The following is a 27,359-nucleotide window of genomic DNA, read 5'->3' as shown; positions in this document are numbered from 1 at the left end:
ACAAACTGGTATACGAGAATCAAAATTTGGTATTATAGGGTAATAAGCCCTGAATGACTGTCGCGAGTCCGACACGTTTTGAAAACGGTGAGTGTCATATATCAAATTTTGGTATTATAGGGTAATAAGCCCTGAAACGTGTTTTAGATTGTCCGAGACTTCGAGTGTCGCGTGTCCGACATGTTTTGAAAACGGTTAGTGTAGTGTCGGTGCATCATAATCCCATATATACATCCGACCATCAACGGTCCAACCAAAATAAAGAAAACACTTTTAAGTTGAACGTGGTCTTTTCTGCTTATCCAAAAACAATAACATGGCTCACTACTTTATACTACACTACCACTTTACAACCAGATGGAAATCAATAATCATAATAATTAGTAAGTGATCTGTAATATTTGTTGTTTCCCTGTGAGACAGATTCTTTCAAATAAGCATTGTGATTTTATATACTCCTTATAGAGTTATAGTCCGTAACAAGTACAGTACATGATTGTATTCTGAGTAAACTATCCAAATTTACATTACTAGAATAATTTGTGTTACTTGTGAGATGAATCTGCTTAATTAAGAGACTTCACCGTTGTTGCTAAACAAGACATGCTCCTCTTCTAATGACATCTTATCATCAATTACCGACACCCAAGTTTCTGCGACCTTTGTTATTTTACCACTTGCAAATTCTACAATAGTGAAGCCCCGAACTGAGCCTCCAGAATCTGGATATTTCACCCTTGGAACAATGGCTCCATTCAAGTACATGGTGTTGTCAGCATCAAATGCTATCATTTTCCGGAGGCCTCCATATGCCAGTTCTTTATGCATGTGCCCAAAAGTAACCAAAGGTATTGAATAATTGTTGCTCTGTTTTAGTAGGGATATTGCTTCTTCTAAATCTGCACCGCAAAAGCCATATTTTCAAGCTCATCTCACGACTTTAGCAACATCAGAAATAAGAATCCCACCATTTAGCCAATCAAATCCTTTAACAATTCATTAAGCTAGCATGGGATGTCAAACAATCAGTTTCATATCATAACATCCAATAAAAACACCTGTTTATTTATCAATCACTCTAATCATTCTCATTAATGATCACTGCAGAACTGAGGAATCTATGCAAGTGAAAAATTAAAACCTAACTGAATTACCTGGATCCCCATGGTCCCCACCGCCGTACTCCCAATCTTTGCCGCATATGTCATCCATACTAGAACCAAGTCCTGCCAAACCAATAATCCAGAAGTTTGATAAAGAAACCCAACACATTCAAAGGTACGATTCTCTGATCTTAACAGATTACCTGTTGGCCCATTGTGAGCAAGAAATATAATCAAGTGCTCTTCCGGAGTCCCAGTAGCAGCCTTGTGAATTCTATCTGCACTTTCTCTCATGTTATGGACTCCATATCTGAAAGTACAATACAATAAATAAGCTTGCCAAGGCCAAAGAAAAGATCCACTCATATATAGAATGTGATCTACTTCTATGCAATGTTTCATGGATTGTTCTAAAATTACTTGTCATAAGTAAAAGTTAGGTCTTAGAGTCGGTCATCTTTCGTTTATGTTTATCACCTTTTCTTTGATTTATAGTGTCCAAACTCTAGAGCCATGCAATGAGTCCATGTAGCAATGTAGCATAGACTTAATAATATTGTATTCAAGTAGAAGGCATATTGCAAAGTACAAGAACAGCCTTGTAAGTTAGAAGCAACCTTGAGCACAAAAGAGCAAATAGAAGAAGAGGAAGAGAGGTCTTACAAGTTCAAATAAAGAAGAAGAAGAAGAAGAAGAAGAAGAAGAAGCATGCATGATTGAAGTCATCAAAAATAACCAATGCAGTGATGCATCTCCTTTGCAATCCAACACTAGGGTCAGATTTTGTGTCTCCGAGTTTAGGGATCTAACTTCCCTGAGCTAGAAATTGTCAGCACCTATCACACCCCACCCTCTACCTATGGTCTAAACCATCTAACAGCATATATGACCACGAAAGAAAGTATAGCACTTTGTAAACCCTAATTTTTTGAGTGATGACAACGCAAACTTCCTTATACTATTTGACTGTGTGAAGACAAGTTTCCGAGTTCCTGAGGTGGAACACACTAAGCTGAGGGAATCCAGAGGTGGACAAGCTAAGGGAAACTATCTTACATCCTGAAGATAACATAAGAAGCATCACAAAGCCTCGACAAACTAACAAGTTCAAAGTCAAAGTTTCAGATGATAGTTCCTAGGCCGGAACTTGGAAGTTCCAAAGTTGGAACTTGACCTTGACGCATCAGAGTTGATCTTCCTGAAGGTGCAACATAAAGCTAACATATGAGTTTATGTTTAGGCTTTATGTAAGTATTTTATATTGGTTAGTGGTACATGGAACTAGAAGGAACACAAGTGTCTTAATTAACTTGTTTGAAATATAAGTCTGCAAATTATAAATTGGAATTTCTGTTTTGACAAATATAAGTAAATAAATAAAAATGATTTTTCAGAAAAATAAATCCTTGGATTCCGTTTTAATAAAACCTTGTTTTCCAAGTTAAAAAGAATTTCCGATTTACTAATATTGCTCCTAATATTTCTCTACAAGTAACGTTTTCCAAACTGGTTTGGACTTGGTAAAGCCTTGATCTGCTCAACCTTCTGTGAACGTCAGAACGTGGGAATAGTGGCTGCCACAGCATGGCAGTTAGTGGAGGTTTAGGAAATTAGGGAACTAACCTAGTTAGGACTCTTCTGTAAAAAGCTGAGTTTTAGTTTAGAAAAAATACAACTGACAAACGTATTTTTATCCTTCTAAAGAGCTTATAAGTTTTCAAAGTGTTAGTTTTCTAAGGCCTAAGAAAGTGTTCCTAATACTACAAAGCTTTATAAAACACTAGAGTTCTCATACTTATTGAGTTGTAATTTGGGGTATTAAATACTTAGAGTTAAGAAAGAGAGGTAAGAGCAGCACAGTAATCGGAAGGGATTGCCGTGGGGAACTCGAGTTTGAGAGGAATTCGAGTTGTTGAGGGTTTTGTAATAGAGGTATTGCAATAATATAAAAGAGTTTGAGGTTTTTCCTTCTTGATAAGAAGTTTCCTCAATTTTATATCTTTTGTCTCCTTGATCACAATTCCTTTGTTGCTTTAAATTCCGCAAGAAACTTTACCAAAGTTCCATTTACAATTCACTGGTTCCTACTGGAATATCACACTTAAGGGGCCCATGTGAAAACTTCCATTCTAATGGCAGGGGAGCAGTGAAGCACTCTCAAACGTATAGCCTTAGAGTGAGTTTAAGAGAGTAAGAAGAAAGCTTAGTTATGGACTTGTTGAGGTACAAGCGTACAAACCAATCCGTGGACTATGGACCACGAGCATGGTGCACCATGTGCACCAAAAGAACACATGTGCATAAACAAAAGAACATGACACTACGACAAAAGAACATGCAATATAATGTTTCACTTTTTTGTTATAAAAAATAACATATTATTTCACTATTTATTAAACAACAACAACAACAACAAAGCCTTAGTCCCAACATGATTTGGGGTCGGCTAACATGAATCGTCGTAGGAGATCGTCAAAAAAACAAGGAAGAGAAAGTGGAATTAATGAAAGTAAGATAAGAGAAAAATGTATATATATTATAGAAGAAATATTGTAAGAGATAATAAAAATAAGTAAAGTTTAAAATAAATGAATAAGTAAAATAAGAATATTTCAAAATAGCATGTAAATTAAAAAAAAAATTTAAAGAATTTTAAAAATAAAATAAAAATAAAAATAAAAATAAAATAAAAAATAGAAAGAAACAAAAACATGAAATCTGTATAAATCAACTGAAGTCATCAATGTATATTCTCTCCCTCCACTCTGTCCTATCCAACGCCATATTTTCCTCAATCCCAAGAAAGCTCATATCGTGCTCAATCACCTTCCTCCAAGTTTTCTTAGGTCTTCCCCTACCCCTTGCAATTCTATCACTTTGCCCCCCTTCTATCCTCCTAACCGGGGCATCACTTGGTCTTCTGCTCACATGTCCAAACCATCTTAAACGATTTTCCATCATCTTAAACTCAATCGGTGCAACCCCTACTTTCTTCCTAATAATCTCATTCCTCAAACGATCCTTTCTTGTATGCCCACACATCCAACGTAACATGCGCATCTCCGCCACATTCATCTTGTGCACGTGACAATGTTTCACTGCCCAGCATTATGTGCCGTATAACAAAGCCGGTCGAATTGCCGTGCGGTAAAATTTTCCCTTCAATCTTTGGGGCATGCCTGAATCACATAGGAACCCCGTGGCACCTTTCCACTTCAACCAACCTACTTTGATTCTATGGGGCACATCGCCATTCAATTCTCCATCCTTTTGGATAATAGATCCTAAATAACGGAACATTTCAGAGCTTTGGACAATTTTCCCATCTAAGGTAATCTCCCCTGTCTCTCTAACTTGGACTCCACTAAACTTACACTCCATATATTCCGTCTTGTTTCTACTCAGCCTAAAACCCCGAGATTCCAACGTTTGTCTCCATAACTCCAACTTACTTTCCACTCCTTTTGTTTCATCAATCAACACAATATCATCTGCAAACATCATGCACCAGGGAATACCATCTTGGATTGGCCTCGTCAATTCGTCCATGACTATAGCAAAAAGAAACGGGCTAAGTGCGGAACCTTGATGCACTCCAATCGTAATGGGGAATTCTTCGGTCTTACCAACACTGGTTCTCACACTCGTGCTAACTCCCTCATACATGTCCTTGATGATATCAATATACTTCCTCGGAATTCCTTTCTTACTTAATGCCCACCAAAGGATTTCCCTTGGTACCTTATCATACGCCTTCTCCAAATCTATGAAAACCATATGTAAGTCCTTCTTCTTATCCCGATAATTCTCCATTAGTTGCCTTATAAGATGAATGGCCTCCATAGTCGATCTCCCAGGCATAAATCCAAACTGGTTCTCCGAAATTTTCACAGTTTTCCTCAGTCTTTGCTCAATAATCCGCTCCCAAAGTTTCATAGTATGACTCATTAGTTTGATTCCTCGAGTTGGCACAATCCTGGACATCACCCTTATTCTTGTACAAGGGGATGATAGTACTCTTCCTCCACTCTAATGGCATCCTATTACTTCCCCAAATCTTGTTGAAAAGAGTTGTTAACCATACAACCCCTCTCTCTCCCCAAGCATCTCCAGACTTCGATAGGTATACCATCGGGCCCCACTGCCCTCTTGCGTCCCATCTTTTTCAGTGCCATTTCGACTTCTCTCTTTTGAATTCTTCGCATAAAGTCTAGGTTAACCATATCCCTAGGAATTCTTCACTATTTATTAAAAATATAAAATATATATATTCATGTTCTTTTCACGTAACCAGATGTTCTTTTAATTATATACTAGTGTTCTTAAGGTGCACCATGCTCGCTATGCACCATGGTCCACCTTCTAAATTGCGGCTTCTCGGACTTTATAGGTGTAAAAAAAGTGAGAAGCTCATGAGAGAAATAGAATCTATTAACCGTGACTCCGTGAGAGCTCATTCTTGTAACATACTTCGTATACAACTAGCAATTAATTACAGAAGGCAAAAGGAAAATTTTTGAAGCAAGAAGAAGGAGAATGAAAACATTACTATTTACAGCATAAAATCCTTCAAAAGAAAAAGATAGGTCCCAATTAAAACTTGCTTTCATTTGATACCTTGCAGTCAGAAGCTTTTTCCTGAATAACTGATTACCTCCTGAAGAAAATGGTCTCCCACCTACAACACTAAGCTTCAATGTAGGGAAGTCCAAGTGCTTGTATCCAACATGCTCTTCACCTAGACTGAATGTTGACAAGGGGTACAGGGTATCATTCATCTATTTAATCAAGCAGGAAGTTTCATACATCAACTGACGAAGACTAATTGGTATCCAACAATAAATCCACTGAAAAGGGTTTTGAAACATAATACCCACACACCAGTAACTCTCCCAGTCCAGCAACTCCAGAAAGGAAGTGTACATTACAAACTTACAATGGAATGGAAGACCACCAAGCCTAAGATCTCTTTCTCTGAAATTAATGTGTAATCAACAAATTAAATGGAAGACCAATTGGTAATCTAATGCACATAATTTTAACTAACAAAAGACTAAAGGTTCTCGACTTTAAGCACAAAGCCCTACCTGCAACATCTTCTTCTGACCCCCTATGTTCTTCATTAATCTTCTACTATACTATTTTGGGATGTCATTAAATTATCTTTCACTAACTTAGAAAACGCCCACCTCCTATGTGAAATTGACCAACTTTCTCTTACCCCTTTTCCTCTCTCCATGACATCAACTCTTTTCTGTCGCATGTTCCACACTTCATATTACCACATTTTCTTTCTAACCACTTGCGTATTTTTTTTATCCGCATTTAAGTATTAAACTATTTATCTTCTAATTTTACTATACCTAAGTACGTAACAAATCATAAATGGGACGATTAATGGAACGGATAGTATAATTTTCTTTTCCCTCTTAAAGATTTTCACTTGGATGGAAACCATCCAATTTTTTTCTAGTGTTTATTTTAAATTCTTCTTCCCTTTATTTCCTTTTCTTTAGAATCCCAATCATTTTCTGATGTTCATCAACTAATTGAGGTGGAGAAGCATCAACTTTTGGCATTGCTTAATATATGCAATATAAAATGACTTAATGCTTCATTTGTTAATCGACATATCCAACGGTAGACCATGTTATTCTAACCAATAGTTTTACATCTACATAAACACAATCCACCAGGAGACAGGGATGATAAGATGGAAGTATGAATTCAAATTATTTAGAGAACGAGATCATCAATTATTAATGACCAGTTGTAAACTGAAAAAAAGCTTCAATGCTACCCAAAACAACAGAGACATTAAGGTGGAAGGACTTCTCCTCATCTTGGTTCTCTATAAAAGTTCTCGTCCCAAACTCCCAAACCCATATAAAGAAGCATTTACTCTATTATACAGCTAAGAGACAGCAATATACAAACTGCGTTGGCGAGTGGAAGAATTTTATTACTAGTTTCATGTTTGAATCAGAAATTTTACATAGAACATGAAGCTCCTTTTATTTAAACTACCTTTTTCCTTCCGGCATCAAAGAAGGTGGATTTCAAATACGATGAGCTGAAAAGATATACCAAATAGCAAGGGAGAAAGTGTCAAGACAGAGAACAAGAACTTACCATTCCAGCTGAACCTGAACTCCATCTTTCATCCTAGCATGCAAAGGAAGTTGTCATTACAGAAAAGATGACCAATAGTAAATCTTTAATATCGAAAATTACGTGTTGATGAAGAAAGAAGTGAGGATGATTGTGGATGATTTACAGTTTCAGGTACAACACATGTGACATGATACATTCGCATGAGGGATAATCAGAAATATCATTTTGATTAAAAAGAAGAATCAGATATGGAGTAGAGCACATAAATAGATGAAGTGAAAAGTGTAGTTTTGATGCAAAGTGTGAAGGAGAAGATTACTTGTGGTTGAACTGACGAGTAGACCAGGAATCGTGATTTCCAAGTATTGCAGCTTTAGGCATGTTTAGATTTGAAATAGTTTTAACAAGCTCAACATTCTCATTGCCGAAGTCACCTGATATATAATAAAAAGGAAGAAAAAGGTAAAGCATATCTCCCACGTAAATGGCAACTGAGTAAATGGAAAAGTAATGAGCAAAGACGAGACAAGGAAAATCGAAGTATGGGCGGCATTGGTATATAATGAACAAGGTAAGGATGAAGAGCTGCCTGTAAAAAGCACCAAATCCGGCTGCAGTAAACATGAGTTTTGGTAAGATTTAACATTAAGAGATTCAATGACAAATTTGGTAATATTATACAGAAAATTACACGGAGTAGTTGTTAATCTTGTTATGGTATAGGATTAACTCCAGAAATGCTGAAACCTTCAAGGCTTCAACAGTCATTCTACTTATAAACACTCAAATTTGCAGTTATTCCAACAGTTTTAGCAAAACTAAAACCCTAAATCTACAAATTTAAACCCTAAACCTATCAAGTCAAGTATTCAAATGATATTAAGTTGAGCTATAAACAAACTGAGTTTACCTGTAAAAACTGTAGGGCCTTGGAATCGTCCACTAGTTCCCAGTCGTCATGCTTCATACAGAAGAACAATTAAGGAAGTACAATTGAGGAGACAGTGAGTAAATCAATTGAATTACAGTGAAATCAAGAGACAGAAAAATACTTACGACATCTCCGACAACAGCGATACGAACGGAGGAAGGCATATATGCCGATAAACAATGAGTTTGGGAAGAAAACCAACTATTATGTTTTGAGAACAACACGGATTGCTGCAATTTAGGCTTCCACAACATCACATTCCTACGAGGTTATGTTTTGTGCCCATACCCGAGGCAAAATCGTCAATTCACGGGTTAAAGTAACTTCGAAAGTTACTACTCTCTCTTCATCCCTGAGCAGCTCTCTCTCTCCGACGCCACGCCCTTCTTCTCTCACTTGCTTATTCATCTCCGACAAAGCCGTTTCCTCTCCGACAAAGTCGTTTCCTCTCCTACAACCATCGCAGTTACACGTTTTCTCCTCCTTCTTTGTTGAAAAACGAAAGTCTCCTTCAAGATATGGCTACAAGTTGGTAATTCAAATCTAATTTGTTTAGTAATTCAATTTTATTGGGTTGTTGTTGATGTTCTTTAATTGATTATTCAAATTGTGTTCTTGAAGAAATTCTGTAATGAAAATTATCGTCAATTGGGGGTTTTTTCTAGGGTTTTAGTAAAATTGGGGTTTTATTCTAGTAAGTTGAGAGTTTTTTTTTTGCGGTATCATGTATCGGTTGTTTTGTACTGGTGTAACCTGATTATTTTGGTACTAGTGTAACCTGTAATCAGTGATATTGGCTGGTTTGTGAGGCGTTGTTTTTTGTCTGAATTCCTTAATTAACAGATTGGCTGGTTTGTTTTCCTCAATTCATGCAGACCGTTCTAGTTGAAAAAAATCATGGAAATTTTCAATTAAATCAAAATCTAATCTATTTAATGTCCAAAATTTGATGCAATTCACATTTTAATTCTGTATTCTTTGCAAAAATGCGCTTCTTTTTCCTCAAATAAATTAAACTTTATGTTTCATACTTACCTCAATTTCTTACTGGATAATGTATTATTTTGGTGATTGCTTGAGATTATGGAATTGCTTTTTAGAATTGTTTGATTGTTTCTATGTTAATTTTACACCCCCGTTAAGGTTAGTGTAGATTTCTGAGTAATAAAGTGATTGATGTTTTATAAATATTATGATTGTAATGGTTAAAGTGTTAACAAGTGTTTTAATTGATTGAATAACAAGCAGAGATTTGGTTTATTTGGTTATTGTGTTTGGGAACCTGTTAGTGAGGGAATTTGTTAAATAGTATAAATATGAGAAATTCCAATTGGTAATCTGAAAATATAAATGATCAAGGACCTAATAATATCATTATGAGACAAATAACTACTACTATTTCAACTGATTGGAAATCCGTGGAATTTGGATTTAGGAATTGATGGTCTTACACTCTCACCTCTGTTGCTGGTGCTATACTGGTATGTATGAATTGCATACACTAGGCCGTATTGAACAGTTCTTGATTCATTATTTGAAATGCCGGTAGTATGTCTGAATTGCATTCACTTTGCAATCTAGGACTTTTGTATAGTTCTCAAACATTCGAACCTTTCATCATTTTAAGAAAAAGTAGATTTTTTATGGAATCTCGCTTAAGTGATTTTGAATAGTACTTTTTTTTGGTAATGAGCTCACCCTGTGACAGAACCTTTACTTGCACAGTTTGTTACTTATTAGTGGTAATCAAAATTTGATGTCCAAAATTTTGATTAACTTTGGTACAATCCCCAATTCAACAGGACTTCAACATAAGTTAATAGATTTTGTATTCCAATGTGTACGTACTTAATACTAAAACTTACTCTACGAATCTACTCTAAACAAACAAAAAGACAGTGCCTATTTTAGATTTGGTTTCAGATATAGAATTTCAGAATTGAAATTTTGTGACCTTGCTCAACTGAAATTCATGGCCTTGACAGTGTAAGTAGAAAAAGGTTGACATACTTGAGACGTGGAGAATACCTCACCTTTTGGTAGGTGGACAGACATCTAAGAATGTTATGATGAATTGGGTATCGGGACAAACTATATTATAAGCCCTCATTATTCTGTCTGCCCTCCTAAATTGTGTAGTAACACAAGGTTTCCTCATGACATATTTAGTATTAATCGGGAACAATCTTTTTGCTATTGCAAAGACAAGAATGTGTACACTCAACTCTGAGCAAACGAGGAAGGGGTCTGAACTAATAATGGATGTTATTATTATTAGGTTTATCTGAACGAGGAAGGGGCCATGGACGAGGAAGGGGTCGTGGACGAGGAAGGGTAGAACCACAAGTAAGTGCAAGAAAGGTATGTTCCTCCCCTCTCCATCTTCTTTATATGTCAAATGTGTTATTTGTGAGTTAATTTTTATGTGTTTTATTGAAGGAAATAATGCCCTTGATCCAAGTATGCATTTAATGATAAGTCTAATAAATGTGGTTCAGTATTAATTATACAAGTTAATAATTCAGTGAGATCAAGTGAACTGAATGCCTAGCTAGAGGCCGCTTCAGTTCAAGTGGATTAATGATATTACTCCACAACTTACTCTTGGCTGAACCCGTAGGGTCACACAAATAGTACGTAAACGTATCAAGTATTTAATGGCATTCAATACTCTATCTAATACATATTCGGAATTGACGGATCTTGGTTTCAGTGGGAGTTGAGATCGTCAAAGGCAAGTAAATGAATACTCCGGAAACGATGATATTGCCGGAAACAGAAATATGGATCGTATCGGAAATATAAATATTATCCAAGTCGTAGATGTTGCCGGAAACGGAAACATGGTACGTATCGGAAAATATTATCGGAAATGGAAATATTGCCGGAATCGGAAATATTGCCGGAAACGGAAATATTGTCAGAATCGGAAATATTATCGGAATCGGAAAATAATTTCGGAAACGGAAATATTAAATATTTGTTCGAGACGGAAATTAAATTCCGGAATCGGAAATGTTTAATATTGTTCGTATCGGAAATGAATTCCGAAATCGGGAAATTAATCGGAAGCGCGTCGTACGAATTAGCATCGGACGAGCTTGCTAGACGAAGGCCTGGGAATCGCGCGCCACAACATGCCAGCCCAAGGCTACGCCAGGCCCACCGCAAGGCAGGCCCAGTGCGCGCCCAAGGCTGCGGCAGTCGTGGGCTTCGTGGCAAGTGGGCTGCGTTGCTCGGGCTGCGCGCACACATGGCGCCCCTCGTGGGCTGCTGTGCGTGCGTGTGTGTTTGTGTTCACATACGAAACCTAAAGCGTATAGGATTCGTTTAATGATTAAATTCCTAATCCTAAAAGATAAATTAATTAAATAAGAGTTCTACTAGGATTCTAATTTAATTAATTCGTATCCTAGTAGGATTCGATTACTTATTCCATGGCCTATAAATATGAGATCAAGGCTCATAATTTACAACGAGTTTCAAGTATTCAAAGGTAAGAATTTGAGCAAAAATTCAGCCAAACACTTGCCCATATAGCCGAGTATTATTAGTACCTTAAGGGCGATTCTAGTTGGTCAATCTTAAGGCGGATCCGGACGTGCTGTGGACTTTCTACGGAGGGACGACACTTGGAGTCCTAAAGACTTGTTCTTGTTCGGTTCGGGCGCAGCAAGGGAGGGCACGCTACAAAGCATATGCATCTAAATTATGCTAATTGTTATGTGGCAACTAATTTGGAATCCTGACTTTTATGGTTTTTCCGCATGATTTATATTCGTTTATATGTATAATAACCTAACAGTGGTATCACGCGCCTCTATTTAATTCCATAATAATTGCTTAACATGGTTAAATTTTACAAATTTGCAAAGAATTAAAAAGGATGATTAATTTTCGTAATTGTTAATTAATTGCAAATTGCGTTTATTTAATTATATGTACGCAGTTTTTCGGCAGTTTTTTCGTTACTCAACGAAATCGAGTGATTTTTGTGTCAATTCCGCATGTAAAAGGCATTCTAAAATTTTGACAAAAATACTCATTTTCAGCCGAACCCAGAATTCCCAAATTCGAAACCTAACTATGACTTTTCGGAGGTTTTAGTTTTTCGAACGCAAAAGTTTGTAATTTTAAGATGTTAAATTGAATATTTGCGATTCTTGTTGTTAAATCTTGAATTTTTGATTGACCTACTGTATATGTTTAACAAATTTGAATGCCTAAGCTTGTTAATTATACAACCTTATTTGTAATTGTAATTAATTTGTTAAAATTCGAATAATTTAGAATTTGATTTGATTTTCATAATTAATTGACGATTTAATTAAGTATCCATGATTAAAAACCACCATAAAAATTGTAAATTTATGATAAATTTTAAATTTTTATGACCTAGATTTGAATCCATGATAATCGGAAATTAATTGATTAATAAATTTTCGATTTTTCGCCCTAAAATTATGAAATTAATATGATTTATTAATTTGTCATTAATTTTTAAAATAAAACTTTTAATTTTTTTATGCAATTCGCTCATAAAACTTGCACGCACAAAGCAATGGACGATATGTGTTACCCTTAAGGGGTGTTGTATAGTGCGGGCATGCGACGACGAGTAAGGGAGCTCGTCCCCCATGCGGTACAATGCAGCGAGCAAGGGCCATGGTACACGAGCACAAGGCAGCACGTTGCCCTTATGTCGAGTGTTGTGTGCAGCGTGGGCGAAGGGGCAAGGGCGAGGGCGATGGGAACAAGCGCAAGCCAGGCGAGCAGTCGCGTGTGGGCAGCAAGCGTGCTGCGCCACAGCGCGCGCTGCCGCGCCCAGCGAAGCAAGCAGACGCGACGAGTGAGCGGGCTGCGCGCAGCGTGGCCTAGGCTTGCTGCGTTGCGTGTGGCCTGCTCGCGTGGTGTTGTACGATCAGTCGAGGGGCGATGCAGCCTCGTGCACTCGACGGGGCTTGGGCGCAAGCCCAAGTGCCTCGTCTTGTTACGATTGATGTGTTTTAATTTTAATTTTTAAATTTTAGTTCGGAAACGTATTTTAATTAATTTTAAAATTCGTAATTTAAATTGTTTTCTCGGAATTTAATTTTGAATAATCTAATTATTATAAATTTTATTTATACTAATTATTTTACTAAAATTAAAACCTTGAATTAATTTAAATTCATTTTAATTCAACTGAAAATAAATTAAATGGATTCAATTATAAATTTATATGAGCTTTAAATTTTAATTAAATTTGTATGTTTCCGGTTAGACTAAGAAATACATTTTTATGTTTAAAATTAGTAAAGCATATGAATTTATTGGTTTAAGTGGGAGCATTTTAGTCATAAACTCTTGATTAGGTCTACATTCCTTTAAGGTTAAACAACTTGATTAGAATTAATAAGGACTGAATAATTGGTAGATTATTGGTGCCCTTGATTAATTGCTGCAAATATTTATGTGATGCATAACATGTTTTACTAACCAGCTATGTGGGCCATTCATGATAATGAATGGGTGAATGGTATATATTGTATATGTACTGTTTTGCAGGTTATTGAAAAGTGACTAGTATGGCCCAAATATGATAGAAAATATGGTCTGCGTACCATTAATTTGAATGTAATATTGGTCTAAAGTACCAAATTTTATTGCTTTTAAATATGGTCTGCGTACCATCAAATAGTTGTAATTAGTTTAATTATAGCTTATCCTATTTGAAGAAAATGGCGCCTCCCATGGTGAAATTCAAGACGGAGTTTCCAATCCATTTTCAAGATGGACTTTGAAGTTGAAGCTTCAAGATGAAGTCGGGCCATACTAGATCACATTTATATCTTATGCATGTTTTAAGTTATTTATTGCTTTAAATATGTCTTAATTATGCATGAGATTATGGCTTGATTATGTTGCATGATTAAGGATTTTAGTTCACTTAAAATCTAACCAACATAGTAAGAGCCTTAAGTTCCAAACTTAAAAATTGAGTTAAAAGGTGCCATGCCAAAATAACACTTACTTGGATAACCTTTACATCAATCTTAGTAATAGTTTTCCGTCATAGAGAGGTGTTAATTATTGATTCTAAAGGGGTAAGGTACACAAATAATTGTGAGTACATGTTAGTTTTGGTGAAACTCAACGATATAAGTAAGGAGTCCTTTTATGTCGTGGCAAATGCGATAGGTTTACCTAATAAGTTCTTAGACGTACCTATCAACCAAGAGTAGTTTCTACACTATTAGCAAAGGCTTTGCTTACCCAAAATATTTTAGAGTTGAGTCAAAATACATAATTGCTTAATTCTTCAATGATTTAAGGATCTTGGAATCATTTTATTCACACCTGCCGGAACACATTACTTGAATAAAATGCTTAATAAATAATAAATTATGCATGTTTGCTATAATTTAAAGTTTATTAAGAGAAACTGTGAATGGTTATTTATTTGTTTATCCTTTTCCAATTGTAGTTTTAACTATGGAAAAAAACAATTCATTCAACATCAGATCAATTCTCGAAAAGGAGAGGTTGAACGGGTAGAACTTCCTTGACTGGCAAAGGAACTTGCAAATAGTTCTTATGCAGGAAGAAAAGGAGTATGTCCTGGAAGAGGCGATGCCCGAAGCCGCAGGCGAAGGGGTCACTCAGGCAACCCTCAATCATTGGATTGATGCCAACAAGGATGTAAAATGTCTAATGCTTGCAACCATGAGTGCAGATCTACAGAAAACGTTCATCAACTCAGATGCTTTCACGATCATCAGTGAGTTAAAGAACATGTTCCAAGATCTGGCTCGAGTCGAAAGATTCGAGACTCATAGGCAAATTCTAAGGAATGCTAAGAAAGGTGGCAACAAGGCCAGCCAGACTAAGCAACCAGGCGGCACCAAATCTGAAAAGAAGAAGGTGAGCCAACCCACTTCTGAATCTGAATGCTTCTATTGCAAGAAGAAGGGGCATTGGAAGAGAGATTGCTTGAAACTTAAGGAAGATCAGAAGAACGGAACAGTCGTTCCATCTTCAGGTATTTTCGTTATAGACTGTATACTTGCTAATTCAACTTCTTGGGTATTAGATACAGTTTGTGGCTCACACTTATGTTCCAATTCACAGGGACTAAGAAGAAGTAGAAGGTTAAGCAAGGGTGAAGTCGACCTACGAGTGGGAAATGGAGCACAGATTGCTGCATTAGCTGTAGGAACTTATTATTTGTCATTGCCCTCTGGGCTAGTTTTGGAACTGGAAGACTGTTTCCATGTTCCAAGTCTTACTAAAAACATCATTTCTGTTTCTTGCTTAGATGCTAAGGGATTTTCCTTTTTAATAAAAGACAATAGTTGTTCGATTTATTTTATAGAGATGTTTTATGGATCTGCTAGATTAGTCAATGGACTTTATTTATTAGATCACGACAAACAAGTTTATAACATAAATACCAAAAAGGCCAAAAAGAATGATTCAGATCTCACCTATCTGTGGCATTGTCGATTAGGCCATATTAACTTGAAACGCATAGAAAGACTTCAAAAGGAAGGAATTCTAGAACCATTTGACTTAGAGGATTATGGTAAGTGCGAATCATGTTTACTTGGCAAAATGACAAAGCAACCTTTCTCTAAAGTTGGAGAAAGAGCAACTGAACTATTGGATTTAATCCATACAGATGTATGTGGACCAATGAGTACAAATGCTAGAGGTGGTTTCAGCTACTTTATCACTTTCACTGATGACTTCAGTAGATATGGTTATGTCTACCTAATGAAGCATAAGTCTGAATCCTTTGACAAATTCAAGGAATTTCAGAGTGAAGTAGAGAATCAATTAGGCAAGAAGATTAAAGCACTGCGGTCTGACAGAGGCGGTGAATATTTGAGCTAAGAATTTGATGACCATCTGAAAAAATGTGGAATTCTATCAGAATTGACTCCTCCTGGAACACCACAATGGAACGGTGTGTCGGAACGGAGGAACAGAACCTTGCTAGACATGGTTAGATCAATGATGGGTCAGGCCGAACTTCCAATAGAATTTTGGGGACATGCACTAAATACAGCTGCACTCACTATAAATAGAGCTCCGTCTAAAGCTGTTGAAAAGACTCCATATGAGTTATGGTTTGGAAAGCCTCCAAAAGTGTCTTTTCTTAAGATTTGGGGATGTGAAGTATACGTCAAACGATTAATTTCAGACAAACTTCATCCAAAATCTGACAAATGTATCCTTGTGGGTTATCCAAAGGAAACAAAGGGGTATTACTTCTACAATACATCTGAGAACAAGGTGTTTGTTGCTCGAGATGGTATCTTTTTGGAAAAGGATCACATTTCCAAAATGACAAGTGGGAGAAAAGTAGACCTCGAAGAAATTCGAGTCGAACAACAAACTCTAGAGAATGCTCAAGATGACATTCAGGATGAAACTCAGAGATCTTTAGAAGTATCTGGTGAGAATCAAGAACCATCTAGAAATGTAACCCCGCGTAGATCGCAGAGATATAGATCTCAACCGGAAAGGTACTAAGGTATTTTGACGAACGAGAGCTATGACGTTCTATTACTTGAAAGTGATGAACCTGCGACTTATAAACAAGCTATGAAGTGCCCTATCTCCAAGCAATGGCAAGAAGCCATGCAATCTGAATTAGACTCCATGTCTGAAAACCAAGTTTGGGATTTGGTCGATTTGCCAGATGGCTACCAAGCCATAGGAAGCAAATGGGTTTTCAAACTGAAAAAGGACAAGGATGGGAAACTTGATGTTTTCAAAGCTAGATTGGTTGCAAAAGGTTACAGGCAAGTCCACGATCTGGATTACGATGAAACCTTTTCACCAGTTGCAATGCTAAAGTCTATTCGGATAATGTTAGCAATCGCTGCATATTACGATTACGAAATATGGCCGATGGATGTCAAAACCGCTTTCTTAAACGGTGTTTTAACAGAAACTATGTTTATGACACAGCCTGAGGGTTTTAAGGATCCAAAGAATGCTAAAAAGGTATGTAAGCTTAAGAAATCAATCTACGGATTGAAGCAAGCATCAAGGAGCTGGAATATACGTTTTGATGAAGCAGTCAGTGACTTTGGTTTCATCAAGAACGCAGACGAATCTTGTGTGTACAAGAAGGTCAGTGGGAGCAAAATTGCTTTTATAATATTATATGTCGATGACATATTACTTATCGGAAATGACATTCCTACGTTGAACTCTGTCAAGATTTGGCTTGGGAAATGTTTTTCGATGAAGGATCTAGGAGAAGCACAGTACATACTAGGCATCAAGATTTACAGAGATAGATCTAAGAAGATGATTGGACTCAGTCAAAGCACTTATATCAATAAGGTGCTTGAAAGGTTCAAAATGGCAGACTCCAAGCGAGGCTACCTACCCATGTCTCATGGAATGACTCTAAGCAAGACTCAGTGCCCAAAACACTAGATGACCGTAGACGAATGAATGGGATTCCATATGCATCATTGATTGGTTCAATAATGTATGCTATGATATCTATACGCCCGGATGTTGCGTATGCACTCAGTGCTACGAGCACATACCAGTCAGACCCAGGAGAGGCACATTGGACTGCTGCCAAGAACATTATGAAGTACCTGAAAAGGCACAAAGATGATTTCCTGGTCTATGGTGGAGATGATGAATTAATTGTTAAAGGCTATACGGACGCAAGTTTCCAAACCGACAAAGATGATTTCAGATCACAATCTGGGTTTGTCTTCTGCCTCAATGGAGGTGCAGTAAGCTGGAAAAGTGCTAAGCAAAGCACCATTGCGGATTCTACAACTGAAGCGGAGTACATTGCTGCACATGAAGCAGCAAAGGAAGCTATATGGATAAGGAAGTTCATAGGTGAACTTGGTGTAGTCCCCTCCATTAAAGGACCAATAGCTCTGTATTGTGATAATAATGGAGCTATTGCACAGGCAAAGGAGCCTAGATACCACCAGAGAGTCAAGCATGTACTTCGTAGATTTCACCTTCTACGAGAGTTCGCTGAAAGAAAAGAAGTCGAGATAAGCAAGATTGGAACTGATGACAACATCTCAGATCCATTGACTAAACCTATGCCGCAGGCGAAGCACAACTCGCACACTGCAGCTATGGGAATCAAGCATGTTGGAGAATGGCTTTGATATCCTTATTTAATGTTTTAAAGTTTTAGAGTTTAATACTTTGTAAAACATTATTGGTTAATCATTCACATAAATGAATAGAATTCATTTTTCCATTTAATTTATGGTTTATTAAATGATGAGTCCCTTCAATTTGACGATATATTCAAGATAGACTGTCAGGACCAGTCCTGTGACTAAGAAATGTTTATCAAGTGAACTTGAATGTCAATAGTTGAAAAATGGTCCCTGGTCGGAGTTTTCTATAAAGATGGATGCATAGAAAACGTTAGACGACTAGAATGCAAGATGACTAGTAGTTCTGTTTCTTGAACTATGTGGACATGGCAATGTCGTAATCATTTGCATAGATACTTACTTTGGGAGACTAGTATCGGACAGACCTATTAAACTTTACTGTAAGAGATGAAAATCTGTCATAAGTAAATTTCATTAAAATTATTAGACACTAATCCTCAATACCTGAGTGATTTGAGATTACATGTTTGAGAACTGCTTACTTTGACGTTGTCAACCGTCGCACCGTAAAAGGAGGCTATAAAGGCAACGCTCAGGTAATCACCTATCAAACGAAGTCTAATCTCAAGATCGCAAGATTGGGATTGTCCTCCCATAAATCGGGATGAGATGCTGAAAGTTGTACAAGGCCACTCGGAGAGCTAGAAACTGTAAAATGCATGGTCGTGCTCAGATGAATCATAGGCTATGATTATCTGTTTATTTGATCAGTTGAACTCTGAAACCGAGAAACACCTCTGGACATAATAAGGATGACAACTCTTACCTTATGTTCAAGAGCAAGCATCGAGCGACAAAGGAATTAGGAAATGCACACTTGTCCCTAAGGACAAGTGGGAGACTGAAGGAAATAATTCCCTTGGTCCAAGTATGCATTTAATGATAAGTCTAATAAATGCGGTTCAGTATTAATTATACAAGTTAATAATTCAGTGAGATCAAGTGAACTGAATGCCTAGCTAGAGGCCGCTTCAGTTCAAGTGGATTAATGATATTAATCCACAACTTACTCTTGACTGAACCCGTAGGGTCACACAAATAGTACGTAAACGGATCATGAAGGAAATAATGCCCTTGGTCCAAGTATGCATTCAATGTTAAGTCTAATAAATGCGGTTCAGTATTAATTAACAAGTTAATAATTCAGTGAGATCAAGTGAGCTGAATGCCTAGCTAGAGGCCGCTTCAGTTCAAGTGGAATTAATGATATTAATCCACAGCTTACTCTTGACTGAACCCGTAGGGTCACACAAATAGTACGTAAACGGATCAAGTATTTAATGGCATTAAATACTCCATCTATGGATATTCGGAATCGACGGATCTTGGTTTCAGTGGGAGCTGAGATCGTCAAAGGCAAGCAAATGAATACTCCGGAAACGATGATATTGCCGGAAACGGAAATATGGATCGTATCGGAAATATAAATATTATCCAAGTCGTAGATGTTGCCGGAAACGGAAACATGGTACGTATCGGAAAATATTATCGGAAATAGAAATATTGCCGGAATCGGAAATATTGCCGGAAACGGAAATATTGTCTGAATCGGAAATATTATCGGAATCGGAAAATAATTCCGGAAACGGAAATATTAAATATTTGTTCGAAACGGAAATTAATTCCGGAATCGGAAATATTAAATATTGTTCGTATCGGAAATGAATTCCGGAATCGAGAATTTAATCGGAAGCGCATCGTACGAATTAGCATCGGACGAGGCCTGCCAGACGAAGGCCCAACACGAAGCCGGGCCATCGCCCAGCAAGCCAAGCGCAACAACCACACGCCAAGCATGCGACCAGGCCCAGCACAAAAGCCAGGCCCAACTGAAGCTTGGGCGCGCGCGCGGGGCTGCGACGAGTGGGCTGGCGCTGTGCGTGGGCCGCATGGCCTGCGCGCGGTGCTAGCGTATTACTCGAAGTGTGTTACTCGAATCCTAAAGCGTATAGAATTCGTTTAATGATTAAATTCCTAATCCTAAAAGATAAATTAATTAAATAAGAGTTCCACTAGGATTCTAATTTAATTAATTCGTATCCTAGTAGGATTCCAATTCTCTTTCCATACCCCTATAAATATGTGGCCTGGGTTCACAATTTATAACGAGTTTTCAAGTATTCAAAGTGAGTTTTTTGAGAGAAAAATTCAGTCACATACCTTGCCTAAAAGTGCCGAAATTATTAGTACCTTAAGGGCGATTCTAGTTGGTCAATCTTAAGGCGGATCCGGACGTGCTGTGGACTATCTACGGAGGGACGACACTTGGAGTCCTAAAGACTTGTTCTTGTTCGTTTCGGGCGCAGCTAGGGAAGGCACACAACAAAGAGTATGCTTATAAACTATGCTATATGATTATGTGTAAATAATATGTATTCCTGGCTTAATGGTTGTTTCCGCATGATTTATGAATTGTCATATGTATCATAACCTAACAGATCAAGTATTTAATGGCATTAAATACTCTATCTAATACATATTCGGAATCGACGGATCTTGGTTTCAGTGGGAGCTGAGATCGTCAAAGGCAAGTAAATGAATACTCCGGAAACGATGATATTGCCGAAAACGGAAATATGGATCGTATCGGAAATATAAATATTATCCAAGTCGTAGATGTTGCCGGAAACGGAAACATGGTACGCATCGGAAAATATTATCTGAAATGGAAATATTGCCGGAATCGGAAATATTGCCGGAAACGGAAATATTGTCAGAATCAGAAATATTATCGGAATCGGAAAATAATTCCGGAAATGGAAATATTAAATATTTGTTCGAGACGGAAATTAAATTCCGGAATCGGAAATGTTAAATATTGTTCGTATCGGAAATGAATTCCGGAATCGGGAAATTAATCGGAAGCGTGTCGTACGAATTAGCATCGGACGAGCTTGCTAGACGAAGGACCATCACGAAGCCAGGCCCACGTCCAGCAAGGGAATCGCGCGCCACAACACGCCAGCCCAAGGCTGCGCCAGGCCCACCGCAAGGCAGGCCCAGCGCGCGCCCAAGGCTGCGGCAATCGTGGGTCTCGTGGCAAGTGGGCTGCGTTGCTCGGGCTGCACGCGCGCATGGCGCCCCTCGTGGGCTGTTGTGCGTGTGTGTTTGTGTTCACATACAAAACCTAAAGCGTATAGGATTCGTTTAATGATTAAATTCCTAATCCTAAAAGATAAATTAATTAAATAAGAGTTCTACTAGGATTCTAATTTAATTAATTCGTATCCTAGTAGGATTCGATTACTTATTCTATGGCCTATAATATGAGATCAAGGCTCATAATTTACAACGAGTTTCAAGTATTCAAAGGTAAGAATTTGAGCAAAAATTCAGCCAAACACTTGCCCATATAGCCGAGTATTATTAGTACCTTAAGGGAGAATCTAGTTGGTCAATCTTAAGGTGGATCCGGACGTGCTGTGGACTTTCTACGGAGGGACGACACTTGGAGTCCTAAAGACTTGTTCTTGTTCGGTTCGGGCGCAGCAAGGGAGGGCACGCTACAAAGTGTATGCATCTAAATTATGCTAATTGTTATGTGGCAATTAATTTGGAATCCTGGCTTTTATGGTTTTTCCGCATGATTTATATTCGTTTATATGTATCATAACCTAACATTTATAATAGTTAAACTTTGATGACATTGACTTTGATGAGGAGCATAGTGAAAGTGATTCTAAATATACCTGTCAAAGTGATGAAGAGGTAACATAATTCCAAGCAATACCGTTTTTTTACTTGGATAGATCTTATGATGTAATACATTTATTCTTATTTGGATGCAGCCATCCCCCGAGAAAAAAGAGGTTCCTAAAAGAGCCAAGGTGGTTGCTAATGTGTAAAGAGTAAGTGGTTATTTACTTGTTGAATATCTACTGAGTTTACAAGAATTGAAATAATTTGATTTGTGTTATTTAATTCAGGATAATACTAGCACTAAGGGGGGTATGACGAAGGCCGCTAACACGGTTATTCAAACACGCTCTCAGGAGATGAATAAAAAGGTAGGACCACTTTTACCTTTTTCATTAAATGAATGTCTTAGTGTGAGTGATGTTAAACTGATTTTCTTATGTTGTGTATGCAGCCTCCTAATCAGAACTGTGCTGTTGAGGCCCTTGGAAGGATATTAGGAGGGTTCGATGGTAGGAAAAGGAAGTTAGTTAAGGAGATGTGGCTATGTACAAGGGTAGATGTGGCTCTCAAGTCTTTTATGTCTCCAGACGGGGTCCAGTTTCCTCTAAACCCCATTCAAGTCCATTGGGTTCTTGGGATTCCAATGGGACCGAGACCGGTCCCTACTAAAACTGTGGATGAGAATCTTGAAAAATAGCTTATTACTAAGTACCGGACTGTACACACGAAAGGTGGTGGCATAACCAAAAAGACTTTGATGGAATATGTCGAGGGTCCCTATGAAGATGATAACAAGTTCAAGAGACTCCTTTTGATGCTTGCTTTAGACTCGGTACTTACTCCCACCACATGTCATCGGCTGAGTATGAAATTTTTCCACTGTGTTGCTGTTGCTCATGAAGCCTCTGAGTATGACTGGTTTAGTCTTGTCCTTGAACAATTGTTGCATGCTGTTGGAAGCTTTAGTAAACGGTTCTACGCAGATGGTTATGCTAGAGGATGTGGTGGATGCTTAATATTTCTGGCAGTAAGATTTTAATCCTTATGAATTCATGTGTTATCATTGAATTACATATCTTCATATCATTGCATTTAATATTTTTATATCCTTGCATTATAAATTGGGTTATTTGTAAAGTTAAGTTGGAAAGTAATGTTTATGCTTTGACAGATCTTTTACCTAGATCGACTTAAGAGACCGCCTGTTAATTGGGGTGTGTTTCCAAGAATGAGGGTATGGACAATAGAAGAGATGAACAAGGCACAAAATCTGGATCGTCTTCCATCCCGGGATTATGGGTGTGTAGGGGTAAGTAATATTCATAGAAACGTCTACTTATATTGTCTACTTGTAATGTATTTATCAAAATGGGGTGTACTTAAAATATTTATCTTGTATTAAAATATTTATAATGTATTTGCATAGTGTGTTGATGTCGCGTACGGCCATACCCATCCAATGATGAAGGATATTATGCCCGGGAAGAGTACGTACTAATACTGTCATAAAGATAGATAACCCTTACAGAATAGGGCGCGAGTATTCCACAAATATTAATTGTTCCCATGAACTGAATAATAATTGTCCCACGCTATTCGCATTTGCATTGGCGTTTGCATATGGATTGGCGTTTGAGTTTGGTTTGGTGTTTGGAATTGCATCCTCTATTGGAATTGAATTTTCCATTAGATCTGGTGATGTAATTACATCCATTGGTGATGCGATCGTTGGTGCAGTAGCATATTCCACCGGAAGTTTTCTTGTATATTGAAAACAATCCCTAACAACCCACTCATGGCATTTTGGAATATAGTTGCGAGTGAAATAACATACACTATCCTGCTGTTGTCCCTGATGTTGTCCAAAACCTATACCACCAATTGATCCCTGGTACGTAGTATTTTCCTCGTATGTTACCATGTAGTAATTGGTTGGCGGTGGCACGTAACTCGGTTGTATAACCTTGTACAAAGATATTGTAAGATAAGAACATTATGATTTAAAGAGCAAAACATAACTTCCCTACTAGAAATACCTCAATTGTTGGAACAATTTTGCTTTGTTTTTTTGGTGCCCTCTTTCATTTGGGTTTAGGCTTATCAATTACTGTTTGAACAACTTCATTCAACACCTACAACAAAACAGTAAAAACAAAACAAATAAAAGGAACGAAATCAAAGCAACCAACACCATGTCATACAATAAGGAACGAAATCAAAGCAGAATAAACACTGTGAGGGGGTCGAAAAAGCGCGAGGCTAATGCGTGACCTTGTCCCTCGTGGGTGTGACGATTCTTTTTATTCAATAAAGTGTAGTTGGATTTCCTGTGAGTATACACCCAATTGACTAGTAATATAGGAGTCGTCATTCAGTTTTTAACGACAATGAGAAAAACTGACAAAACCCGGTTATCGTGACATAAAGGGAGTGCAATTATGTTTGACCATGACGGCCGTAGGTTCCCTTGTGATCCCTGGTGTGGGGATCTCTCAATATACACCCGCAAGGTAGAGATTGAGGGTTCGGGGGACTGTAACTACCGAGAGGAGTAATTCGCTCGTCGATAACTCCAGAGGCAGGATATCCTTACTAGCTCAGCATAAATAATTGAAGGGACATGCGTTAACTATTAAACTAATCTGAATTGATTTTAGCAATATGCAACATATAATACTAATTCGATCGTGATTATCTGATTTAAGTAGTATTAAGGGACCTAGCATGATGATCCGATTTCCCCAAAAATATTATATTTGTTAGGCGTGATAGAACAATCAGATTAGGTTAGTTTAACAGTTCATAAAAAGGGCGAGGAAAGCAGTTAAATCATCGAAAAGGGACACATTACGACGCACTCTTGAGAGGTGTGTAATACCCCATGTAGTATTAATCATTTTATGCATTTTTTTTAATATATATTTGATATTAAATTATTTTGGAGGGAAAAATATTCAAATATTTTGGAGGAAAAATATTCAAATGTCTTGGAGGGAATATTATTTTCAAAACTGAATTTAAATTATTTTTTGGATTTTATTAATTCCTAATTCTATTAGGAATCAATTTTGGAGAAAAAGAGTTTTAATCAACTTAAAATTATTTTATAAATCCGAAAATTTTGTTTAGTATTTTAAGAAATCAGTCTTATATGATAAGATATTTATGAAAATATATTTCGGATTTATTTTGGAAAAATAAGATAATTCTAGTTAAAATTGGATTTAAAGAGTTTTACCAATTCAAAATTCCCTAAAAATCCGAATTATTTGAGAAAAATTCTGAAAATTTCAGGATAAATCTTAATTAATCATTCAAGCCTCTGTTTAAAATTTCGTGATTTTATCTTTTGTATTTCTATTTTAAACAATTTTACTCTAAATCGAATATCACCAAAATCATGACTAGATTCAGAATCCTATCATAGCTTGAACACCAACCACGGCCATACCCCTTAGGGTTCCATTATAACCCTAACCCTAACCCTACACCTATAAATACCCCCTAATTCATTCATAATTCCTCACACCAAAAGTTGAGAGTTTTCCCAAGCCCGCTCTTAAACTTCTTCTCCCTCTTTGGCTCTAAACCTTCTTACCTAAAACCCTTATACCACCACTAAGACACCCCCGTCGTGCACTCCTTGCCGCCGACGTCTACCTTTTGGTGTCGTGACTTCCACACCCCAATTGTTTTCAAAGCCTTCTCTTTTACGGTCAGTTTTTACTATTTAAAATCTTCTAAATTAATGCCGTAATTTTTAAAAGAGTATTTTTAAACCATGAGTTCGAAATTTTGATTTATAATACTGTTATTATGAATGCATAACTCATGAATTAAATTTAAGTCCATTAGATTTATTTTAATTAATTTAATTGTTTAATCATGAATTAATTAGGGTTTTATTTATTAATTGTTAGGAACTCGTGAGTGATCCGTAGCAGGATCAAACTAATCTATGTGTGAGGTGTTCTTTAATCAAGGTACGTGTATGTGGCTAGATTGTTATAGATTGAAATCTATGCATGGTTTGCTTATTAACTTCGAATTATTAATTGTTTTCAAATTGAAAATTGTGAATTAGTGATTTTGAATTGTTTCTGGATTTGTGAAAATTGTTTGTGGATTTTTGAAAGGTTAAATATTTTTCTTGATTTTAATATGATGATGGATTTGTTCAAGTTGTGTTTGAAATAGTTTGTTTGGTTTTGATGAGTTATAAATCTTTATTTCAAAATACGTTGTTTTCTTTAAAAATACGTTTGATTAAATAAAAGGAGGATTGTTGGTTTATCATATGGTTGGAACTGGATGGTCTTTCATGAAATTATTATACTTTTATAAAGTCTCAAGGTGGAATGGATTTCATGGAACTTTTATGTTCATACGCATCACTTGTTGTGTAAGTCGAGGGTCACTTGTTGACTATTATTTGGTTAGTACCCCAATGTATAGATTTGTGATGGAATACTAGCTTGGGGGTGTGCACATTTAGGAAGGAAGGGGAGATAAGAAGAGGTGTTTTGATTTCCATATTCTAATTGGAATCTATTTTTTTGGAAAGTTTCTACTTTTGGAATATTGTTATATTTGGAAAGTTTATATATTTGGAATATTTCTTTTCATGGAAAGTTTCTACTTTTGGAAAGTTTCTATTTTGGGAATCTTAAATATTGAAATGTTTATACTTTTGAAAAGTTACTATTTATGGAAAGTTGCTATGTATGGAAAGTTACTATTTATGGAAAGTTTCTAATTTTGGAAAATGAATATTCTATGATTTCAATTAAGCAAGTTTGAATTAAATGGTTTGCGAAAGTATGTTCAAATATATATAAATGTTTTACATGTCTTGCATATATTCGTACTTAGCTTTTGCTAACCCGTATTTCCTATTTGTTTTGGCTTGGCCCTGTTCACCTTTTGGTGAGCAGTTTTCAGGAACTTGATGTGATGATGTGACATGCTTGCATACGGGATTAATGGAGAGTTCACTAGTTAGGATTTATTTTTCTAAGTTGGTTTCATTTGTGAGTTCAGATTTTAGTATTTTAATTTCAAGGGTTTATTCAATATACACTATTATTATTTCGATTATCATTATTCAATAAAAAAAAAAGTATTGAGTTATTCCGCAACATTAGTTGAGTTAATTAGCCTTTAACGTAATCACGTGGCGTCACGGTTCTCAGAAAACTAACCACTTTGACTTTTCTATTTCTCCTTTTTATTTAACGAATCTCAATTATGGGACAGGATACGTTCTGTTCGATTTATGGATCGATTGCGACAGAACGCGTGAACAATTTCGCAGCGAGAGGCTTAGGCTAAGGGTTGGAGTCAATACTCAGAATATAATTATGTGTTGTTGTGTCTGTTTTCACGTCGAAACTAGGGGCCTATTTATAG

At 36.8% G+C, this 27,359-nt stretch overlaps 2 protein-coding genes across 5 annotated transcripts; one reads left to right on the top strand and one right to left on the bottom strand.

The window, feature by feature from the left end:
* Positions 1–360: 360 nt before the first annotated feature.
* LOC110777377 (uncharacterized) lies at positions 361–8,943 on the bottom strand. Its single transcript, XM_021981976.2, has 9 exons — positions 8,274–8,943; positions 8,128–8,178; positions 7,807–7,828; positions 7,537–7,651; positions 7,236–7,268; positions 5,721–5,846; positions 1,307–1,413; positions 1,155–1,226; positions 361–899 (listed from the first exon to the last, which is right to left on the bottom strand). Exons 1-9 carry the CDS (start codon positions 8,400–8,402, stop codon positions 571–573), a joined length of 984 nt encoding a protein of 327 aa, XP_021837668.2. The 5' UTR covers positions 8,403–8,943; the 3' UTR covers positions 361–570.
* LOC110777376 (uncharacterized) lies at positions 8,540–27,032 on the top strand. Of its 4 annotated transcripts, XR_008927411.1 has the most exons (9): positions 8,544–8,680; positions 10,427–10,509; positions 21,942–22,019; positions 22,100–22,159; positions 22,238–22,318; positions 22,402–22,977; positions 23,122–23,259; positions 25,871–25,933; positions 26,885–27,032. XR_008927411.1 is itself a non-coding variant. In XM_056836358.1 (4 exons), exons 3-4 carry the CDS (start codon positions 14,725–14,727, stop codon positions 15,273–15,275), a joined length of 462 nt encoding a protein of 153 aa, XP_056692336.1. In that variant the 5' UTR covers positions 8,540–8,676; positions 10,427–10,509; positions 14,615–14,724; the 3' UTR covers positions 15,276–15,490. The 4 variants fall into 4 exon arrangements, 2 of the variants coding, with proteins under 2 accessions (XP_056692336.1, XP_056692334.1); XR_002530431.2 differs by lacking the exons at positions 25,871–25,933; positions 26,885–27,032 and having other exon boundaries at positions 23,122–23,393; XM_056836358.1 differs by lacking the exons at positions 21,942–22,019; positions 22,100–22,159; positions 22,238–22,318; ... (2 more) ...; positions 25,871–25,933; positions 26,885–27,032 and adding exons at positions 14,615–15,169; positions 15,259–15,490 and having other exon boundaries at positions 8,540–8,676.
* Positions 27,033–27,359: the final 327 nt, after the last annotated feature.

This window comes from Spinacia oleracea, chromosome 2, assembly GCF_020520425.1.
Source record: "Spinacia oleracea cultivar Varoflay chromosome 2, BTI_SOV_V1, whole genome shotgun sequence".
NCBI classification, from domain to species: Eukaryota; Viridiplantae; Streptophyta; class Magnoliopsida; order Caryophyllales; family Amaranthaceae; genus Spinacia; species Spinacia oleracea.
The sequence above is the reverse complement of the archived record's forward strand: the minus strand, read 5'-3'. Positions and strand labels throughout refer to the sequence as shown.